The following is a 21883-nucleotide window of genomic DNA, read 5'->3' as shown; positions in this document are numbered from 1 at the left end:
AAGATTCTCTTATATTCCAATAAAATTTTTCAGCAACATATTTTAACTTTCGTGTAACACGATGTATACATACTATTTTATTTTCGAGTAAAATTTGTATGTAACAAATATATATATACACATTTTGTCTTTCTCTCTCATAACTTGTTACTTGTATACAGTAGACAGTGTTTCTCCTCATCCTCACCCACCAAGTTGCAGGCTGCAGTGGTGATAGCATAAGAGTATGATTTCAGAAGGGCTGGAATCGTAGGGTAGTGACCTAAGTGATTGTGTTCCTAAGCCTAAAGGTCTTGGCAACGTCCAAGGCCGACATGTTTGGAGGTCCAGACAAATTTAAACGAACCATTTTCCTCAACTGTTTTGGGACACAAAGCTGCGCACTGGAGAGGGACCTATGCTAAAATGCGCGTGCCTGAAAACGTCATCATCTACAACCTTTGGCTCTTCCATCGTATAAATACACCCTTTTCATAAGTTTTCTGACTAAAAAAGGATCGAAAGAAGAGAATCAGCCTTCTTTTTAATCTGTAAGGCTTTTTTTGTTTCTTACCTAATGACTGTTGACTAAAGGGAAACCCTTTATTCCTTTTGCCTCATTTCCACTCATAATTTCATAATATCATATGTGCCACATTTTGTTTAACATTACATTTCAATTACTCAATAACCCTTTAAGCATATGAAAACAATTCAGTACTGCATTGAGATCAGACCCCGGTACCACCTTTGCCTGGTTCAAAGTTGAAACTATTCCATCAATCTGTTTCTGCAGCCAGAGTTTGCAGATTCTTTTTCCTTTACTATGGAATCAATTTGATGAGTTTGTCTATAGTATGGACAACGTATAAAATACAAACAAAACTAATGGCGGAAATATCTACACCTTAATAGTGAAAAATGTCATCCGGTGTTTGAATGGTAGAATTTTCCCAATTTGATTGGCAAAAAATAGAGCAACCCAAAATTTATTACATCCAGCTAAACATATTATGGCATTAGTTGAAGAAAGAGGCCTACTCCTACTAAAGGGTGTTTGAATCTGGCTTTAGTAGCTTCAATTACTCCCCACTTTTCACTTGTGACAAATACCAAGTTATTTGCATTGATGACTGATAAGGGGGGTGTACTCAATCAAGACTTTTAAAGACTTTTGTTAAATTAAAAAGTCAGAAGGTACTCAATCAAGACTTTTATTTACTTTTAAAAAGTATATAAACGTCAGAGAGTACTCAATCAAGACTTTTTAAAAGTCTATAAAAGTCATACGGTACTCAAAATGTCAATGACTTTCACAGATTTCTCAAATTCATAGACTTTGAAAGACTTTTGGCATTAAAGTATATATACCAAATATTTTTATTTCTCTTCCATTCCCCCCCAAGACTTTGAAAGACTTTTGAGAAAAGGCTTCCCCTTTTCTCTCTTCGCCTCCTTTAGCATTGTCTGCGCGCGTGTATGTCCCTTCCAACATTGATACACCTATTCCTTATATTGTCTCATCACTATGCCATTACATATAAATAGACCTGTCATATACGGTTCTAACTCCAGACTTCAGTGCTCCAGAAGTTAGTTTTCTGGGTTTACAACATGTCAATTATAATATACTATTCCACCCTTTTATTCTTTGAATGTTTACGCTGAGAGTTTCAAGGATGACTTGAGTTAGATTTATCTGTTAGATACAATAATGAAGAAATTAGTTCAACATTATTTAAATTTTTGACTTATATGTTAAGTAGTAATACAACATTATTTCTTTCAAATTTTAAACTTATATACATTTCTCATTATGTATTATTTTGTCTTTTAATTTAATTGTCTTCACACTTGGAAGCTCATTTTCGTCAACGTTACTTGGATTTAACATTATCCATGTAACATTGAATAGTAAGTTTCGACAAATATTGAAGACCAGTTTTATATCATTCAATATATTAGTAGGTTTCTTAACAATCTTGATTTCTTGGAGGTTATTCTTTAATCAACTTGCCATTTTCTGTTTGATTTCACTGCTTTTTCATTGCCCTTCTGTTTGATTTCATTGCGTTTTCATTACCCTTTGTGATATACGGATGTTGTTATCTCACAATATTTCACAATAATACTTGTATCAAGAAGTCATTGAAAGTCTATCAATGTATATGAAAGTTTTTTAATAAAACTTCATGAAAGTCTATAAAAGTCTTTGAAAGTTTGTCATAATTCTGAAAGTCTATAAAAGTCTGTCACTTAAAAAAAATCTTTAAAAATCTGGATTGAGTACACCCTCCTAAGTGTCAGTTGCTAGGACCTGGATCCAGGTCCCAGTTGCTAAGCAGCATTATGTACTTAGCTTGAACAAAGTGCACTTCACTGACTTATTTGCTAGTCGCTTACAAAGGAGACGCAGATTTCTTTCATATCCTCAAAATAATATGATTGGAATTCTTTGGGTGCCAATGGAAGTACATGACAAACATTCACACTAGGCAGCACAAATAAGTTTCGATAGGCAACCAAAATTCTGAACCAAGTGTTTATAAGGCAGCACACAGAAGTGAGAAACTATTTACATTCAAGAACCATTACAAAGATCTAAAAGAAAGCTCCTTTAAAGCACACAATAAATAAAATCAGGATCTATGAACAAAAAAAAAGTTACATGATCTGATTACAGAATCTACTTGATCATAGTGAAATTAGCAATTAGCAATTAGCAATGCATGAATCCAAGGAACAGTTTATCTATTAGACTGTAAGCCAGTGCCACCATAGTATTGCTTGGTGGTTTCACGTGAGAAATCCGCAAATGTCATCCCATTCTTCAACCGCAAGGCCAGTGGTGGTACTATTTTCTGTATTTCTTCAGTTAGCCTACTCCGTTCTGTCTCATCAACATGCTTTAGATCCATGGACATCCCCGAGCATTGGTTCATGGGATAATCTGATAAGGAGAAAGTTTTGTTCCATGCAGGCTGCAAGAACACAACAAAAGTTTCTCTGCTCAAATTTTCGAACTTGGGAACTCTTCCAACAGAGTGAAGGGTGGCACGAAGCTTTCTTCTTGACATGATATCAGCTGACTCCCCTACCTGAATGATGAAACTCTCAGGAGAGGCCTTCACCACCAATACCCTATTCTTGTTGGGATCAAATATTTGCAAATATGTATGCCCATTAGGGTAAGGACATTCTTGGTCTCCTTCTTGAGTTTCTTGTGAGCAACAAGGCAAGAGAAATAATGGAGCTGTGAGGACAGCGAAAATCCCATAATCATAATGCCACTGTTGCCATAGATTACTAGAACAAATCCCTCTTGGCAGTTTAAGTTCATCACCAATCTGATTCCTTTTAGAATTGAAGTGTCTTTTGGAGGCTCCCTTGGTGCCCATAGCTTGTTTAAGCAGAATTGTACTATCAAGAGGTGAATGATAGTGTATAAGACGAGCTTTAGCGGTGCAAGACTCCAATAAGCTCTGCTCAAGCTCTTGCCCACCAATGGCTCTGTCACATATTCTTGCAAGTTTTAGACCGAGCTCCATCATGCAAAGTCCTAACTCTCTAAACCCATTTCCAAGATTCTCGAATTCACTTGTTGGCCCATGTTCTGAATTCAATTGGGTATCAAAAGCATGTGAATATTTGATTTGCATTGCGAAGGAGGACACACTTCTCTCTGGGTTTTTCAAAGGAACATCACTCCCCAAATTGTGATCCTAAACGAACACATACATTAATTAAAAAAAGCAAAGGTTTTTTCTTATAAGGTTTAACTATTAATTAATTAATTAATACCTTGAGAATGTGCTTGCGATGGTTAGGGTTGAGAAGGGCGAGCTTGCGAGCGAGAGGGAGGAGGTGGCGGCGGAGAGCGGAGGCGTTGGGGACGCCGGTGATGGACAGCAGGCCTGGGCCCATGGGCCCTAAGGCTTCCATTACGGCTCTGCTCGTTGATTCGACCCTTTCAAGCTCTTCAGCTGACGACAGTGATACATCGTTTGACGACACAAGTAGTAGATCCGAGTAGCTGAGCTCGTAGAGTTGCAGGACTTCGGTGTCTTCCATGTCCGTCTGTGCGTCTATGTAGTTTTCTCGTACTGGTCGAAGTTGTTAATGGAAGATGATGCAGAATTCCGCCCAGTCCAAAATCCTGTCACATGGGCCGCATTGTGGGCCTTTCACATTGTTGAGGCCCAGATGGGTCAGTAGCTAGCTAGGTGCCTTGTTAAGGTTATTATTTACTTATTTTTAATTACGGAGAGAGATGATTGATGAAAAATGAAATATGAAACTTGAAAGTGGTGAAGAAAAGAAGAAAAAGAACCAATAAAATTACAACTAAAACCATTTAAAGTTGTTTTTAGTTTTTCATTTAAAACTCCACTCACTTCAGAGCAAAAAAAAAAAACTACACTCACTTTGAGGCTTGAACACTCTCTATACCACCTTCAGCATGAAGGTTTTAACCATTACTCTTTTTGAACTCCAGAAATCAAAGAGTGGGGTTATTTACAAGTTAAAGCAATCACGGTGTCAGAATTCGAACTAGCTCGAAGTCTCTTTGAAGCTCTTGGTCAACCAAATGGCAGTTTCCCTGGGAGAAACCTTCTCAAGTCCAAATGGCTTCAACAACACCCCAAGCTCTTCAAACCTTTCTTGCTGTAAAAGACGTGCACTGAACTCGAGCAACCCTTCCAGTGCCTCTGCGCGTTGCTGGAATGATGAGGTGTCAAACCGATGCTGTCGTGATTCAGAAGATGAATGGCTTGAAACACCAGTGGTGGGATTCTGCTCCAAGGACTCACTTCCATTTCGATCAGCTCCATGGCTACCATCAATCCCAGTGGACTTGGCAACGGTTCTGTCAACAACCTGGACCATGCACTTGTCCTTGGTGATAGAGCGGTTGATGCTGCCTGGCGTAGTAGAAGAGCATTGTGCTGATGTTGACGAAGTTCCACGGATTGGAATGAGTGGATCTTCAGAAGAGACTAAAGGGAATTCAGCAATCTTGTCAATCCGCGGGGCATTGACAGAAACATTCGGAGACTCCAAGCTCCCGAGGAGACCAACATTGGCTCTAAATGGGGTATGGGAAGCTGCAGCTCTTGTTGACAAAGGAAGAGATGCTCTTCGTGTTGACTGGGAAGATTTTCTGGCTGGAGAAGGTGACACTGGAAGCTGCAATCATGAGAACAAGGTTCAATTATATTTAGCAACTTACACATTCCCCCCCCCCCCCCCCCCCCACAAGGTTGTGAAAAAAAAAGCACTGTTAGCCACTTCACTATGAACTTACTGAATCACGTTTTGAGCTGATGTGAGAATTTTTCGACTGTGGTATCTGTCTCCTTGGAGTAGAAGAAACTTTGGACAGTGTCCTTCTTGGAGTATTAGCAACAGTTAGCTTTGTGGCTACCGACTTCTTGATATCATAATCTTCATGGGCGCTTCCAATAGATAGTTCAGTGAACTTATAATTTAAACAACCTGGAAAGTCCTGTGCCCTCAGGCTAGAACAAGGAGAATCTTGTTCAGTTCCAGAAATGCTAGGATTTAAGGTCCTGTCATTGCTGAATGACTGCATTTTCTCTCTGATAGTATGAACAAGAATAGCTTCTGGCTCCATAAATCTTGTTTTCTTTACATAACTGGAGTCAGACCAGTCAACTGGGAAAGTATTCCGTTGAGGGCTATTCAATTTTAGATGAATCTTAACCACATAAGGTTGAAGAAGGGGATGACCAAGCAAATCTGCAGCCTGAAAAAATATGGATAAACTTCAATGTCGTCAACAAATCCACATAAACCAAATCATTTCTATCAACATGCTCTCAATGACATAACATGGACTTGATTGTGGATCTTGATCTAGATTATGTGTCCATGCTTCAAATTTGAGCATAAGCTTCGTCAAATGGAAGTCTTAATCAACTTAGAAATATGATTTTGTAATACACAAGGAAAATTCAATTACCTGCCTATAAATAACAGAATATAACTACCATGTAGTTGAGATATTCAATTTCAACTTTCCAACCCAATACCAGCTATCTAGATGTGAAGGTTTGGATGTCATGCATAACTGAATTCCCACCCCATACCCACACAAAAGCCCATAAACAAGTCCATGTAACTCAACAGACAATTATGCAATGAACATGGAGTCAGACTTATATTCAGACTAAATCATCAATGACCGAGTAATACATGTGTACCAATAAAAGAAAATGTTTTGAAGGAAGAAAAATAAATAAATAGAACTTACACTTGGTCTAAGTTCTGGATTTTTCCGCAGCATGCTTTTAACAAGACCTCGACTGAAAAAAGGAAGAAACTGGATGATATATCATTCAAAAAACCCATTACAAAATTTCTTAGAAAATGGATTCAGTTCCTTCTTAAGGTGTTTCTTTCGCATAAATCCAAACACTTGGGTAGTGCTAGCGCCTTTAATTAATTTCTCACATTAAAAAGAGAAATACCATTAAATTTCCAATGACAATGTATAAACTCAACTAGCATTACTTGAGTATATAAATGAAATTACAATCACCAAAAGAACTTGAGACTGTGAGACACATGAAGAGAGTAGACTCACAATGCACCAGAGTACAACGTTGGAAGTGGAGCCACAATTGACTTGTTTATTTTGTTAATCAGAGATTGTATATCCTGGGGGGGTCAAAAACAAAAGGTAATTAAAAGGTGTGCACAAAGTAAGCTAGAGCGAAATGCAGAAGTAAATGCAACATTTATGAATCATGAGCAGAAGTACTTAGAACAAAATGTTTAAGTTACGGGGGAAAAATTTGAAATTGTTATTCCACTAAACTCCTCATTCCTTATATTCGTTGTTTTATGCAGAAATACAGCAAAGAGGTGATAAAAAAATCATAATCTTACTAACTGAAAATCAGAAAACTTACAAAGGCTTTAAACGCAGGCCTGTGAGCAGCCATTTCATATATACAGCATCCTGGAATATGCATCACATTATATGTGTGCTAAAAAGCCAGAAAAACAGTTTTTTTTTTTGGGGGGGGGGGGGGGGGGGGGAATGCAAGTCTAGAAGATGTTAAGAGCTGCCAAAGAAAAAAGAAAACTTACCTAAAGACCAAATATCTGACTTAGAACCATAAGGTATATCAGCAAGAAGCTCAGGGCACATATAACTCGGAGTTCCCACAACCTGCACGTGGAGCAGAAATATCTTAGATCATGCAGAGGCTAGTGTGCAAAATATAGAATTGTATTTATGAGCTGAACAACTCACAGAGGAAGCTAGATCATCAGAAGTCAACATTTTAGCAAGACCAAAATCACCTACATTCAACATGTACTATTAATAAAATTATAAAATACAATTACCAAGGGCTAACTGAATGATGTGTAATGTAACTTGGAGTGTGAATCAACGTAATGGATACAAAAAGGGTAATAACTTACCTAGACGTATGTCTTGATCTTTTGTCAAAAATATGTTTGAACACTGAAGCAAAGGAACACAGTCAGAGCAAATTCTGGAATTTCAAACAAGTTCTGTAACTAATCTCCGTTTAACTTGCCACTGACCTTGACATCACGGTGAAGAATATGGTTGGCATGCAAGTAATCAAGCGCCATCAAGAGTTGAACTAACCATTTACAAAGTTTCTGCACATTCCAATTTTCAAGTATGAAACAGAAATTACTGGGAGTATCACAGTTTGATTAAATATCTAGCACACAATTGTGAGATTTATAAACGGAAGTGGATACATCGTTGCAAAAATAACAACCTCTTCTGAAAAATGAACACCATTGACTCTTTTTATAGCATCTGCCCTGCAAAACAACAAGCAGTGGCATGCAAAGGTCAGAGAGCAGCAGAAACAATACCCTATAACAAGTCCGGTCAAATAATTCCTCAATTAGTAATGAACTGATTTAACCAAGAAGAAAACTTACATATCTCCTCCTTCACAATACCCTATAATAATACAGACAAAGCAACCCTGAAAATTGAAGGCACTGAAGCATCAATTACAGCACTAGAGATTAAGGAGGAACATGAAGTCATAGAAAGATAGAAACTCATAGGTTAGATGCTGACCCTTTCAACCCAGGAATCTTTGTACTCCACAATAAATGGATTCCGTACAGTAGAAATAAGCTCCATCTGCATCACAACGAACGACAGCAATTTAAAATCTAAATTTTACAGGCACCATCCAGTATTACTCATTACTGTTAGTTTTAAGCAAGAAAATAATAATAAAAATTATTATTATTATTATTATTATAAAACACCAACCTCCAAGTGAGCAGATCTGCGGGTTCTATCAGTTTGACGAGCAAGACGGATCTTCTTCAGGACATACCTATGCATGTATGTATGTACAAAAAATAAATTTCTTCTCTCAGAATCAAAATGAATATTAGACGTAAATTAGAAGGATACTCACTTCTTCTTTTCATGCTTATGCCTCACGAGAAGAGCAGAACCAAACGAACCTTTCCCAACCTGCTCTAGAATTTCGTACTGCTCCATATTATGCTCTACCTTTCTCCCTCTTCAGTCTTCAGTGTTTACAAAAGATTTTGATTCCTAGTCACAAAACCATAGCACACGTCAAGGTCTCAAAGACCCAACCACTCAAACCTGGATTCTATAGTTGAGGGTTCAGACTAACTGAGCTGTGCAGAGGTCTAAACCCTAAACCCACCCAGAAAAAACAACATGACAAGGAAACACATGAAGAAACAAACGTGGGTTCGAATTGAGCGAGTAATTGGTAAAATATTTGATCAGCAAGTAGTGAATTAGCTTAAATAAAGAATTAAATTAAACCAAACCGTAAGCAATGAACCTATTGTGCTTAACTAAGGAATAAAATTAGCTATAATTTCAGCTAAATCCGAACTCTCACTATGAACTATGAACTATGAACATGGGGGTCTCACTATGCCCCAGAACGAGCTAATTAGATTAACAAACACAAAAATTGTAGTAAATTAAGAGATAACCCACCAAAGAAAATGCATATAGAAATAGAAATTGTAATAATAGGAAGTAAAGGATGTGAACCAAGATTCAAGAACAGCAAACATGTCCAAGAAAAGTAAAGATTTACGAAGAAAAAGTAGCTAATTTAGACGAGCACAGCTTCATGGATGGAACAAAATTAGGAACTCAGATAAAGCTCTTTACCTACTCCTCATTTCCTGAGTGAGAGAGAGAGAGAGAGAGAGAGAGAGAGAGAGAGAGAGAGAGAGAGAGAGTGAGTGAGCGGCAAAAGAATTAGAAAGAAAGCAAGCGAAGAAGAATTCAAGTTCAAAATGCAGAGAGAAAGAGAAAGAGGGAGAGAGAGGTTTCTAAAACTAAAAGATTCTTGAAAGAGACTGGAAATCGAAGAGTGGGGACCACTGCACGGGTGCGGAAAAGACCCAAAAAGGGCTCCACTTCTCTACGCCTTTCATACTTCTCAATACTCGTGTAGTCTTCGTCCTCCGAGTCCTTCAAACGGACTTTCCTTTTTTGTCTTTCTCACTCTGTCGGGATTTTCAAATTTCACGGAGGCCTGATTAGGATTTGCATTTGGGTCGGATCCGATGGTTATTTATACATCGACTTATTAAACTCATTTATTATCACAATAAGGTGTATTCACACATTATTTGACTTTTGAATTGTGAAAAATGGATTGAGTTTGGATTTTCAATCGACTTTTCAACTCGTTCAATCGTTGCAACCTTAAGTCGAATTAAGAGTCAGCCAAGTACATATAAGTACTCTACCGCAAGGCCCCATTTGGCATTGAAGTTTGAGAATGAAAAAATAATTTCGCGTCCATCTTCAATAAATATAATCATGAAAAAATTATTAATGCTTCGCAGGAAAATAATGTTTGGATAGGTGGAAAATAAAATCTCCAACTAACTTGGGTTTCATTTCCCTTTCTCATGGAAAACATTTATTACAAATTTTCAAAACAAAATTACGCATTTTAACAATCCAAAATACAAATTTTTTCGTAAAATGTGAATAATTTATATATTTAATAAATAATAGTATAATTAAAAAACTGAACATTTTTTGTTTCATATTCACACAATCAAACGTGGAAATGGAATAAAAAAATTGTATTAATCAAAGATGTATAACCCTCACCTCTCATGCTTATCTTGTTGAAAATAAATATCAAGTCTTTATAATTTTTTTTTTGTTAGTTAAAGATGTATTAATCATTCATGTATTACACCTAAAATAAATCAACATATCACATCATTATAATATTTTCCGATTATATCACAATTCTAAAATGCTCAGTTTGACCAAATCTTCAATACTTCTTTCCCTAAACAAACCACCTCAATAATATGATATTTCTTTTTCTTCATAAAGACAATACTTAAAAAGAAAATGAAGTGATGTGTATAGAGCAACGGATTTATATATCCATAATGGGCTTGGTGGGCCTTTACTGGATCCAAAAACCTTAATAAACCAATCTATCCCTATCAGTCCAGCTTGGAAAGTGGAATTTGGTGAGTGGGCCTCTAAATTTCAGACTATATTTAAGGTGGTCATCCCCCAACCAACCTCGGATCTTGTACAACGATTTATTATTGTACATATTACTGTTTTATACTTTTGTTGACTTTGTTGTTTGATGTGGTGTTTTTTATATTTTGGGTCTAGCTGCTGATGACACCAAAGAGATTGTTGCTTGCTTGATTTGTGGTGATTGGTGAATAATATAATTTTGTAGGTGAAGCATTTTTTTTGTCACAGTTTGGGTAATAATTCATTTGACATGCACTTAATTAAATTGCAAAAAGGAGATAATGCATTTTATGAATTTCCATTGTTGTTAAGATAGCTTCCTCATACCTACATGTTTCAATCAACCAATTGAAGGCCTATAGATCATACAAATTTTAAATCCTTTTCATCTAACCAAAATATCTTTTAGGTTGCCCCAACTGTTTTTTTTTTTTTTTTTTTGTAACATAATAAAACTTTTTCAGTCCAGTTAAACCTACGAATTAAATTGATATAAGTTAGTTGTCACTAAATACAACCTGGTTCTGCATAATTATACCAAATTTGGGTTTGAAAAGTAAAAGCTTTGCAGTAGCACTAGCAGGATCAACTACCAAATGCCACCCACTAGTATAAATATATAGAAGCGGATGGTAGAAAGGGCGTGACCATCCCTACTTAGAAATTAGATTGAATCCATAAATTGGGTGTTCGACAATTAGGGTTTCGCTTCCTTAAAAAAATAAACTAAAGTGTTGCTCGATTCTTCCATCGTCCGTATTAAAACAATTCATGTCTTTATTTTCTCCTTCTCTTTGTAACATGAAGTATATGCAATTGGCCTTACATACAGAAGAAACAAGAAATATTCACACAAAACAAAACACTGACATTCACGTCCACCAAATAAAACGGTCCCTTATAATAAGTTACATCTAATATTAATCTATCCCCTAAAGCTATACTTGTCCAATATTCATCTTCTACTGGTCTGCAAAATGCCAACCTATCAGACCCATAAAGAAGCATGACTATGTAATCCAATGTCGAACTAGAAGGGGTTGATGATAAGACAAACTTCTGTACAGATTCATCGATAGTGTAGGTGTTTTGCCAGATAAACTTTCCATTAGCATTTTTGATTATCTCAAAATCTGGCAGCTTAATAGTGCGTTTGGATATTTGTTACTTTGTCTCTATTTTCTATTGTTTCTAAACATGGTCTTGGTGCAGGATTCAGAAGCAGCAGCAACAAGTTTTGAGCCTTTTGGCCTGATTAGTAGAACCACCCAACTCATGAACCAATTTGGGCTGAAATTTCAACCCAAGTCTGCATTCATCACTTCGTTTGCTTATTGTTTGTGAATGCCAGTGTATTTCTAAAGCACTTTTGAACTCTTCCATTGCTGACTGCAATTCTTAAAAGGAAAAGAAAAGGGTACATGGTAAGAAGTGTCTGCTGTTACAATATACATGAATACAACCTCAGCATTCATGATTGTTGCTGTAAATTATGGTGATGCCTACCCAAGTGTCTCATTGCAATTACCATATATTTCACAACTGCAATAAGCCCATCACACATGTAGTCCTTTGCAGAAGCCCATTTAAACTTTCCAACAACTCCTTTTTTTTTTTTAACTTTCCAACAACTCCACCCCCAATAAATAGGGTCATGCACCTGGTTGGCTGGTTCCACTTTAGTAGAGAAAAATGCAAGAAACTTTCTTTTATATACTCTGTTTGATTTGTTTTCTTGTACGTGGTGAGTCCAGACAGCAGCCAGGGTACTTGTGTACCAAGCCAACTTGCAAGTGGCACCATATAGAATGATACATCATCAGGCATGGGATAGAGACGTAGCTGTCTATCCATGGTGCTTAATTTGTGAAGGTAATAAGTTTAAGGTAGGGACAATCTTGAAATGTTGCTCTAAAGTGGGTTTAAGGGGGTGGCAATGAATCAATGCCTCTTCACAATCTTCAAGAGATCCATTAGCATATTTCCGAATCTGCAGGACCACTGCTATCCTCACCCCACATTCAATTGCAGTAGTTTTGTGCACGCACACTATATGTTGCTTAGGATGCTCTATAGTCACAAATGGTGGGTACTGGGTTAGTTAGCCTGAATCTGACGCACAACAAGTCACAAAGAGTGTGTTTGTTTCCATGGAAAATATTTTTAAAAATCAAGGAAAGAGGCCTTTGGAGAAGGACAAGAGATAAGCACCGTCTCTATCAGGGAAGGAAGTGGCATGTGGAAAATGTATTGGCTTATTGGTTATAGCAAAGCAAGTGATGGAAGTAGCCAGTAGTATAGCAGAAGTGGCAGTTTCTTTCACTTTTCACCTATATATCTCTATCCTTTTCTAATTTATATATCTTTCACTCCTTTATTCTGTATTATTCTTCTTGATCCAATCTTACACATTATCTTTTGTCTGCCTACACTATATGGGAAAAGGTTATAATATGGTTACATTAAGCTGATGCTCTTCTTATTCATTTATGAGAAATTAGATGTTCTGCATTGATCAGTAGTGTTATAATATATTTAGTTTATACTCATATCTTCTTGGAGAGAGAACAGTCCCCAAAAGTGGTATATAGCAGTCGAATCATATCAATTTAAGATGCAAAAGTAATAAATAATTACATTAAATTTCACATATTATCTGCAAAATGCCACCTGGGTATCCTGCAATGGATCAGAACATGTGTCTCTAGGTATAGGGATCATATAACTATGCCATTATAACATTCTGCAAAGGAAATTTGGTAAGAGAAAAGAAAAAACTTGTGTGTGGCTGTGTATATATCCATATATCTTGTAATTTATATATTCTTTATAGAAAAAGTAATGGGATGCTGAAATATGGAGTACAAAGTTCGGGGGATCTTACCCTCCTAACTTTCCAGAAAGTAGCAAGAGATATGGCAATGCATTGATGGGCCTAATATGGCTGAAAAGAGCATTTCTGATAAGGCCTAGGTGTTTTCTAATGAAAATGGAGGAAGAGAAGCTCATACGAAAATTGCTCATAATAGTGATAACACTCTGTGTCTGTGAGTCTGTGACCATATATAATAAAGCAAATGTTACTTGATAAACTTCACTAGAATTTAAATCCATTTAAATAGTGACAACACAAAATTCTTGAACAAACTTTAGTTTGTTTTATTGTCATTTAACACAGCTTGAACCGGGTTACTTTGATATTTGTCAATCTCTTCCACTCTTCCTCTGTTTTTATGTAACCACATATTCTCTGACCTCCATGAGCCTTGAAGAAAGGACAGCATTGGAACCATACATTCCTTCTCGAACTTTAGAGTTCAACCTTTGCCAATGGACACACCTGCTCTTTGTTTCTATAAGTTGAGAAGGCAATATTAGCAGCATAATATTTGGGGCCAGAGGTCTTCCACCCCAAACATTAAAATGGGTCACCCCACCACCTACATATATCCTTTTCAAGGCTATTACTTTCTGATTTTATTGAAGTGGTCATATATTCCTTTTGTTGGGGGGCCTATCTCCTTTGTTCTACATACCTGGCGAAAACAAACCAATGGTTCAATGTAAGGCACAAATACAATGCTCTCTTAACACATGGCATTGCAATGATCCCAACAACCACATAACATATCTTTAACTCAATAATATACAAATTGTGTGATGCAAATAACAGTGTTCCCACATTTGAATGGGGGTCATGTTTCACACTTTCACATGTCCTGTTACTCAATTATAGCATAATGGGTTTGTGGAAACAGTACTTGTATGTCTGCAGAAAAAAGCAGAGTTTGTACCATAATTCAGGTATAATATATTTTAGACCATTAGGGCCAGTTTGATTCAAGTTTTGGAGGCCTGAGAATGAGAAATTAATTTCATTCTCATGTTTGGTAAGTACATGGAAGGGAAATCATTTCCTCGCCCAAGGGAAATGATTTCTCTTATTGGGGGAAAATGAAACCCTTGCTGGAGCTTGGGTTTTGTTTTCCCCCTCTTGGGAAAGCATTTATTGTTTATTTTGTGGTCAATGCAGTACCTTATCTGTAGCCACCAATTCTGATGCCCAAAATGCATTATCATGCTCTCACTTTTCTTTTAGAATTGGAAACTCACTTATGGTGTCCTCAAAATGCTAGAAATCTTTCATTGAAGTCAATCAATAATGCAGATAAAGATAAAAACTAAGTCAACGTTAAATCCTGCATTCATCAAAGCAAAATGAATGAGAATGAGTTAAATCCTGCATTCATCAAAGCAAAATGAATGAGAATGAGAACGAGAATTAGAATGATCCTATTGAATTCAACAATGAAATAGTAAGTCACATCATTGTTATGCTTTGAATCAAACATTAATTGTCAATGTCATATCAGTTGGTAAATTAAGTTAACAGTTTGCATATGAATAGTTGATAATCATACAGCTTCCTCATACCTACACGTTTCAATCAACCAATTGAAGAAGGCCTATAGTTAATACAAATTTTGAGTCCTAGCTTTTCAAACCAACGGACCTCTTAGGCTGCATCAAGTCATTGTTTATTCACATATTAGAACTTTTTCGGATCAGTTAAACCTAGGAAATGTATTGATATAAGTTTGTTGTCACTAACTTCAACATGTTCTGCACAATTATATCAAATTTGGGTTTCTAAAGTAAGAGACATCAGACGCACATAGTAAAAGAGGAAGAGAAGACCTACCACATGATCCATTGGTTCTTTAACAAGCAGGGTTTTTAGCCTTTTAGCCTCTTGTAGGCAAACACTACAAACCAACAATTATTACTTTGCCTGTTCCCAATAAGTGGTATCCACAATGGATTTATTATATCCAGATTGAAGGCAAAATTGAAGGGCAAAACAATGAAAGCAGAATTGCTGCATAGAGGCATTTATCTTCAATAATTGTGTCACTTTAATGACTAATGGATATATGGCATGATTGTTCATTGCACCAGCCCAAAGTTTTGGATTTTATATTCAATTATCAGGTTCATGTATTTCTTGAGCAACCATTATCAAGGTTAAGTGGGGGGTAAAAAAATATATTTTAAATGGAATCATGCATGAGCTTAAAAGTAAGGACAAAAAAAAATTAAGATAATCAAGGTACTTGGGGTTAGGACACCAGAATTAGAGGGAAAAAGGCACGCTGCAGAATGTAGTTGACATGATTTACATATTGAAAGCGAAAGAAAAATAAAATTATGGAAGGGTTTTATGGAAATTTCATGGAAACCATGGTAAGGTTTTGTCCAGGAAGGTTATAACTTGAGCAGGGTGTTTCTGAACAGAAAGTTTTTCTAGCAATGGCATTAATCTATTGAAGTGGGATCATGGATTCGATTTGATTCCTACCAATGACAAAAGCCAGGGACATAATAATTCAAAAAATAGCAAACAAAAAACACATGAAGTTTCGAAAAATATATACAAGTTAATTAACAAATTCAGAGAAAATGTCAACTCTACAAATTTGGCACATTCATGTTCAGTAGTGTTATTTATGAATTTTCTGGTCTTCACTGTCTATATACATATCATATTTATATTAAATTAGCTAACTTCCATGCATAAATATATTCCACAAATAACCACATTTCTCTCGCAAAATGTTTATTAATGATCTTGTTTAAATTAGTATGATCATTGCTATTTCTTTATAATCTATATTCTGCATTTACTTTCTTTAATTAATTTCCAAATATGAGGTAATTAAAAAAGAATTTCCAAATATGAGTGCGACTCCGAAATATATTCCAGGGCTAAGACCAAACATAAACATGTGTTAAACATGATTATAAATTGGGAAGTCCTTTTTTCATGGAGAATTATAGAAGCTAAAAATAGATAAAGGCATACACGTGTTGAGGCAGTGCGCATGCATAAGTTCAGAACTTCAGTCTCTACGAGCAGGTAATTGGGCGGTACTATTATTATATATAACAATCATGCATCAGGGTATGACCAGCTTACATCATAACATATATAATTAATCCGAAGCAATAATGCTAAAGACCATATTTTTTTTATTAGGGGGTCAGGGGTGTCGGGGCTAGCTTGCGCGCACCTCGACTAATCCCCTCTCCGAACCGGTTAAAGGCAGGCCATTTACGCCGAGACTAAGTAATTCATGAGAGATAAATCTCTCACAGCCTGACCTGTGAGGAGTCAAACTGATGACCATTGGGGAGCAAACCCAAGGCTTAACCAACTGATCGAACTACCCCACCGGGTTGCTAAAGACCATATTTTGACACCTAGCGGACTAAATGTTGTACCAAAATATAATCTTCTTAACATTACTCAATTCAAAATGATTTGCTTTTTTTTGGATAGATTCAAAATAATTCTTTGTTGTGCTTGTTTTTATTTGTTTTAATTCTAATTATGTATTATAAATCTAGTGGTGGTGAATTCATATATATAGATATATCATATATGTGACCATATGAATAACAATTTTATAAATTTACCACTGCATTAATAATATAGCTAGAGTTAAATGTGAAGAAAAACAAGCAGAGGAAAGCCTAACAAAGGATTCGGATTCAACATAAACAGTCAATAGTTTTGGATTGTTTCATTATTTTGGACAAAGATAGATCAAGATACCAATTGTTTGAAAAATAGTTAATAGCTCCAAGCAAAATATTATATGAAATTTCTAGTTGTTACCAAATTATTATTCTCCTGATTTAAAAAAGAACTCAACATTGACAAGTTTTTCAATTCCCAGAAAGCTCAACAAATTATTAATTTTGTCAAAAGGACATTTAAACCAATTCCTCTACGTAATCAATTCGTATCATTGGTTAGGCCAGATAAGCCTAACCAATTCTTCAATTATTCACACGCCATTTAAAAATTGATTATGAGACTAATAAGGTGCAAATAAAATATCAAGCACATCCCTACAAAGATTCAGCACGAAGGGGTCATTTTGTCAACTTAATTATTGGACACAACCCTATTACTATGAGAGTAGATAGATATAGTTGAAGTCTGTACGTAGCTAGATATGCCTTAATTAGTTGTCTCACTTTGTCTTATGGGATATAACCTCATACCCGTGATTACTGTCACAAAAACAAAATTTTGGTTCTTTAATTGTATATGCATGGATCATACATTCAAGTACACTATATATGGCCAAGAGATATCATGTGATATATTATATGTAGTACTGCTGTTTATTATTAGTATGGGAATAATGGGATATTCATATTTATTGCCTCATAGGCTCATACCCATGTCATTAATTGGCTTGTAATTTGGGACTTGTTAAATGGCTAGTTGCTTTATTTTAGTGAGTGATCATCTAAATAAGACAACTACTTCAATCACGGGATGTTCTGGATCAAGCTATCATGCAAGTTGGTATTAAAGCTTAAGAGCTAGAGCTTTAACGAACCATAGATGAATGACAATAAGCTCATATTCAGGGACTTTTATACAAATTTTGTATAATCTTAATTATATGATCATGAATCACTTTTTTAATTATAAGCTCATATGACAATAATGCTAGTTGTCCCACATTTTTTTCCCACATTTGTATCCTACTTGATGTGTCAATACTTTACTGGAAGAGTATTTCCTTTTTATTTTTTAGGTTTTATTTTTTAAGTTTTAGTGTCCAATGTATGAATGTCATGTAAGATGGTATGAAATTGTGGTATAAAAATGTGGTAAGTGTAGCATTACTGTTATAATTTACACCCCTGAGGTTTGGGGTGTTTCACAACTTGCACCTTATGGTTTTAATTTTTTTCAATTTAGTATCTAACATTTTGATTTACTTACAATTGACTACTGTCATTTGTCTGACTGTTTAATCAGATATTAATTGATGACGTGTCAGTTGCGAGTTCCACATTTTTGTTGACTTGTAAGGCTGAATAACCTCCCAAAATGCCTAGAGGAAGTGCTTTGGTTTAATATGGATTTTGGTTTTTGAACAACCTCCCAAAATTTATATTAAACTTGATTTACCGAAAATGTCTATGAAAAGAGGTCATTCAGCCTTACAGTTTAACAAAAACTGTGGGACTCGCAATTACCACATCATCAATTAACGTCTTATTAATTAGACAGTCAAACAAATAATAATAATCAATTATAAATAAATAAAAATATTAGATACTAAATTAAAAAAATTAAAACAATAAAGTGCAAGTTATAAAACACCTCAAACTTCATGTTGTAAGTTGTAATTTGCTCATTTTTTAACTGTTCAAAAGACGTGAGTCATGTGACATATCTTCTTATAATAATTAGTATGTTTTTAATAAAGAATTTTTGCATGTAACGGTTAGATATTATGAACTTATAATATGCATGTAGATCTCCTCATCAAAATGTAAATTTCAACAATATTATAAGATAAAAGTTTTATCATCTGTGATCATCACATACAATAAATTTTCAATTTTCAAGATCAGGAGACAAAGGTTCAAGTGGAGAGTGTGCTGTAGTCTCTGCAGGGTCAGCTGAGACGTCAAAATTGGCTGTGAAAAAGCAACAATTTTTTACTTTACGCAGGCAGAGAATAAGAAAATTTGACCCCAAAATTTGATTGATTGTTGTCAACTTGTGGGATGAGACAGAGATCAACCCCTTTTGGCCTTTTGGGAAAATTGCCAAACTGCGTCTACACTGTACACTGATTTTCCGTCCGGTCTCAACTAGTGTAGACTGTAGTGAACATTCAAAAATCAAAACGCAAGTTTTCTTCTACTATTTTTATTTTTCTTTTTGGAAAAAAGAAGACAAATTGCTTTTGTCGTTTATAATGTTCTTTTATCTAGTAAAATAAATCTGGGCAAAAAAAAAGAAAAATAAATCAACTGTTGAGCCCAATCCCAAAGAACAAAAAGTCTGCAGTACGTATTAAAAATTATGGTTTGATTTGTGTGTTCACTGTGATATTCCTAGATTAATAGATGCATTACAGTAGTTATGTATTATTGTATTGTATATATAAAGCGAAAAGCTTTATTGTTAAATTTTCAAAAACCTATAAGATACTATTAGTTAATATAAATATTAAAACAAACATTTTTAATTAACAAAGAACAAAAGTGTAAAAATCAATCTATTAAATTAGAAAAATATAAAAGAAAAAAAATGAAGGACAAACTTATCAATCACAAGTGTATACATTATATATGTCTATATCTCTCATCACATTTTATGTCACTTTATGAAAGAGAAAAAAAAATAAAAAATTATAGGTGTATACCATGTTATATGAAAGTTTTATTATGTTTCTTTAATAAATAAATTACTCTCAGCAAAGAAAATAAAAAAGATTAGATCAAAAGGCAATTAACGCATGCATCAGTGCTTGCCAATTGACTAATATTTTTATAAAAAAAGATTTTCTGTAAAAGGATAATTAAAAATTAAAAATAAACTGAGTTATATTTTTTTGGTCAGAAGAAACTTTCTATATGACTAATTATGGGCTGCTTAGCAGTACCATACATGACTGTAGAGATTTTCTGAGAGGATTGGAAAGATTGGAATTTGGTTTGGTCTGAAGCTGCAGTCGAAACAGGGAGAAGAAGGAACAACACAATTACTAAAATCACAAAACTTGGAGTTTAATTTGATGACACTTTCCTTAAGAAACTTAAAAGAGTGAAAAATGGTGGTTTTTTTTTTTTTTGTGGTACTTGAAGCATGATGGAGGAGGCAGCGGTGGTGAGCCGGAGAGATGGAGGCGTGGGTCAAATAGTCTGGAGGCAAAGAGGCGTTAGCAGTAATGGTTTTCATTTTTTAGAGGTATCTCCAACTTAGATTTTAATGTATTTTAAAATTTATATAGTTTATCAAAATTTAAGAAAATTGGCTGAAATTTTCATAGAATTTATTACGTTTAAAAAATACATTCAAATCCATTAGAATTATTCTCTTAATAAAATTCATGACTTTTTTAAAATACTTAGATTTTATTGTAATCCATTAAAATTTAAATTAGAAATCGTTTGATTTTTAAAATTTATTAAAATTTGAATTGGGAACATTTAAATTTCATTAAATTTTTAAAATTTAATAAAATTTAAGTTAGAAACACAACTTAATTATTTTAATGAAATTAATCATAAAGTTAATGTGCTGTTAAGTATAAGAACACGTGTCTGTTAGGGAATAAGGAGGAGAGGAGACAGACATTTTGGGGACATGGGATTTGGACTCTAATTAAGCAAAGAAGTAATTATCAAAGTGCGCAAATTGAGAATGATTTTCTCCTGTGACCCACTTTGATGATTTGACTGATATAGGTGGCTAAGTTCACCAAATACCAAGCAATGTTTTTTTTTTTTTTTGCCCACTACCAAGCAATGTTAGGCACTCATAACTTTGAAACATATTAAGTAAATCTGGTCAAACAAGATTAATTATTTTGTACTTATTACATCAATACTTGTTGGTCTATGGATGAACTCAGTTTTTCTTTATTAGAATAGTTAATGTATTCAAAACTTATAAATGAGGATTAATAAAAAAATTAAATTAAATTCACTAATTTAGTCTTATTATCACTTCTAAAAATATTTAATATTGTAAAAACTCGATGCGGTACCAAATTTATTAGAAGGTTATTTTTTAGCTAATTAGGCCTTAGTTAGGGAAAGAATAATGCTATACTTACCACATTTTTATACCACATTTTTATATCATCTGACGTGTCATTATTTTATTGGACAAAGTTTTTCTTTTTCTTTTTGGGTTTTTCTTTTTATTTTTTAGTATCCAATGTATGAATGCCATGTAAGTTACCACATAAGGTGGTATAAAATTATGGTATAAAAATATGGTATATGTAGCACTACTGTTAGGGAAAATCTAAACTCAGACAAGTGAATTACCTGCAAATAACTGTCATCATGAACTAAAAGATATTTTCTAGCTTAATTAGGCCTTAGTAAGAGTATCGAAACTCACGAACTAAAAGATATTTTCATGCAAGTTAATTACCTGCAAATAACTGTCATCACGAACTAATTAATCAAGTCTTTGACCGAACACGTACGTGTTGAACGGAGAGTCATACACGAAACCACACAATGAGAGCGCACCACGTCACAAGGTCGAAGCCACAGTGGCAAATACGCAGCATGCCAGCCATGCAATGATATATGCACGATAGGCTTGCAATTCTGCATCATCAACCAACCTTTATCAAATTTAAAACCACCATATATAATACGTGAGCTTCCACGATTTTGCCTCCTCTCCCTTATTGAGTTATTGAGATGAAGTGAACAAAATAGAGCACGAGGTGTGCAGCAGCTAAGAAAAAATTTCAAAAAATCCCTGTAAACGTGTCCCTCTTACAC

General features: G+C 34.8%; 2 protein-coding genes across 3 annotated transcripts; both read right to left on the bottom strand.

Annotated features, from left to right (window-relative positions):
- Positions 1-2493: 2493 nt before the first annotated feature.
- On the bottom strand, positions 2494-4154 carry LOC147275795 (2-oxoglutarate (2OG) and Fe(II)-dependent oxygenase superfamily protein). The gene is made up of 2 exons (XM_086253014.1): positions 3781-4154; positions 2494-3701 (listed from the first exon to the last, which is right to left on the bottom strand). The coding sequence occupies exons 1-2, from the start codon at positions 4048-4050 to the stop codon at positions 2727-2729; spliced, it is 1245 nt and encodes a 414-aa protein (XP_086109140.1). The 5' UTR covers positions 4051-4154; the 3' UTR covers positions 2494-2726.
- Positions 4155-4295: 141 nt separating this feature from the next.
- Positions 4296-9299, bottom strand: LOC147275794 (serine/threonine-protein kinase Nek2-like). Of its 2 annotated transcripts, XM_086253012.1 has the most exons (16): positions 9254-9299; positions 9179-9215; positions 8433-8575; positions 8282-8348; positions 8081-8146; positions 7936-7982; positions 7767-7812; positions 7561-7641; positions 7435-7477; positions 7262-7311; positions 7096-7177; positions 6915-6964; positions 6587-6660; positions 6254-6305; positions 5285-5746; positions 4296-5166 (listed from the first exon to the last, which is right to left on the bottom strand). In XM_086253012.1, exons 3-16 carry the CDS (start codon positions 8516-8518, stop codon positions 4531-4533), a joined length of 1842 nt encoding a protein of 613 aa, XP_086109138.1. In that variant the 5' UTR covers positions 8519-8575; positions 9179-9215; positions 9254-9299; the 3' UTR covers positions 4296-4530. The 2 variants fall into 2 exon arrangements, with proteins under 2 accessions (XP_086109138.1, XP_086109137.1); XM_086253011.1 differs by lacking the exon at positions 9254-9299 and having other exon boundaries at positions 9056-9213.
- Between the last annotated feature and the right edge of the window lie 12584 nt (positions 9300-21883).

This window comes from Dryas octopetala, chromosome 8, assembly GCF_963921425.1.
Source record: "Dryas octopetala chromosome 8, drDryOcto1.1, whole genome shotgun sequence".
In the NCBI taxonomy this organism is placed as follows: domain Eukaryota; kingdom Viridiplantae; phylum Streptophyta; class Magnoliopsida; order Rosales; family Rosaceae; genus Dryas; species Dryas octopetala.
Note: the sequence above shows the minus strand (reverse complement) of the source record. Positions and strands in the feature narration are given on the sequence as shown.

Coding starts and splice junctions, on each gene's coding strand:
- LOC147275794 (XM_086253012.1), bottom strand. CDS start 8,518: ATGGAGCAGTACGAAATTCTAGAGCAGGTTGGGAAAGGTTCGTTTGGT. Junction 8,349..8,432: donor CATAAGCATGAAAAGAAGAA/GTGAGTATCCTT, acceptor ATACATGCATAG/GTATGTCCTGAAGAAGATCC. Junction 7,312..7,434: donor AGATCAAGACATACGTCTAG/GTAAGTTATTAC, acceptor TGTTGAATGTAG/GTGATTTTGGTCTTGCTAAA.
- LOC147275795 (XM_086253014.1), bottom strand. CDS start 4,050: ATGGAAGACACCGAAGTCCTGCAACTCTACGAGCTCAGCTACTCGGAT. Junction 3,702..3,780: donor ATCGCAAGCACATTCTCAAG/GTATTAATTAAT, acceptor GTGTTCGTTTAG/GATCACAATTTGGGGAGTGA.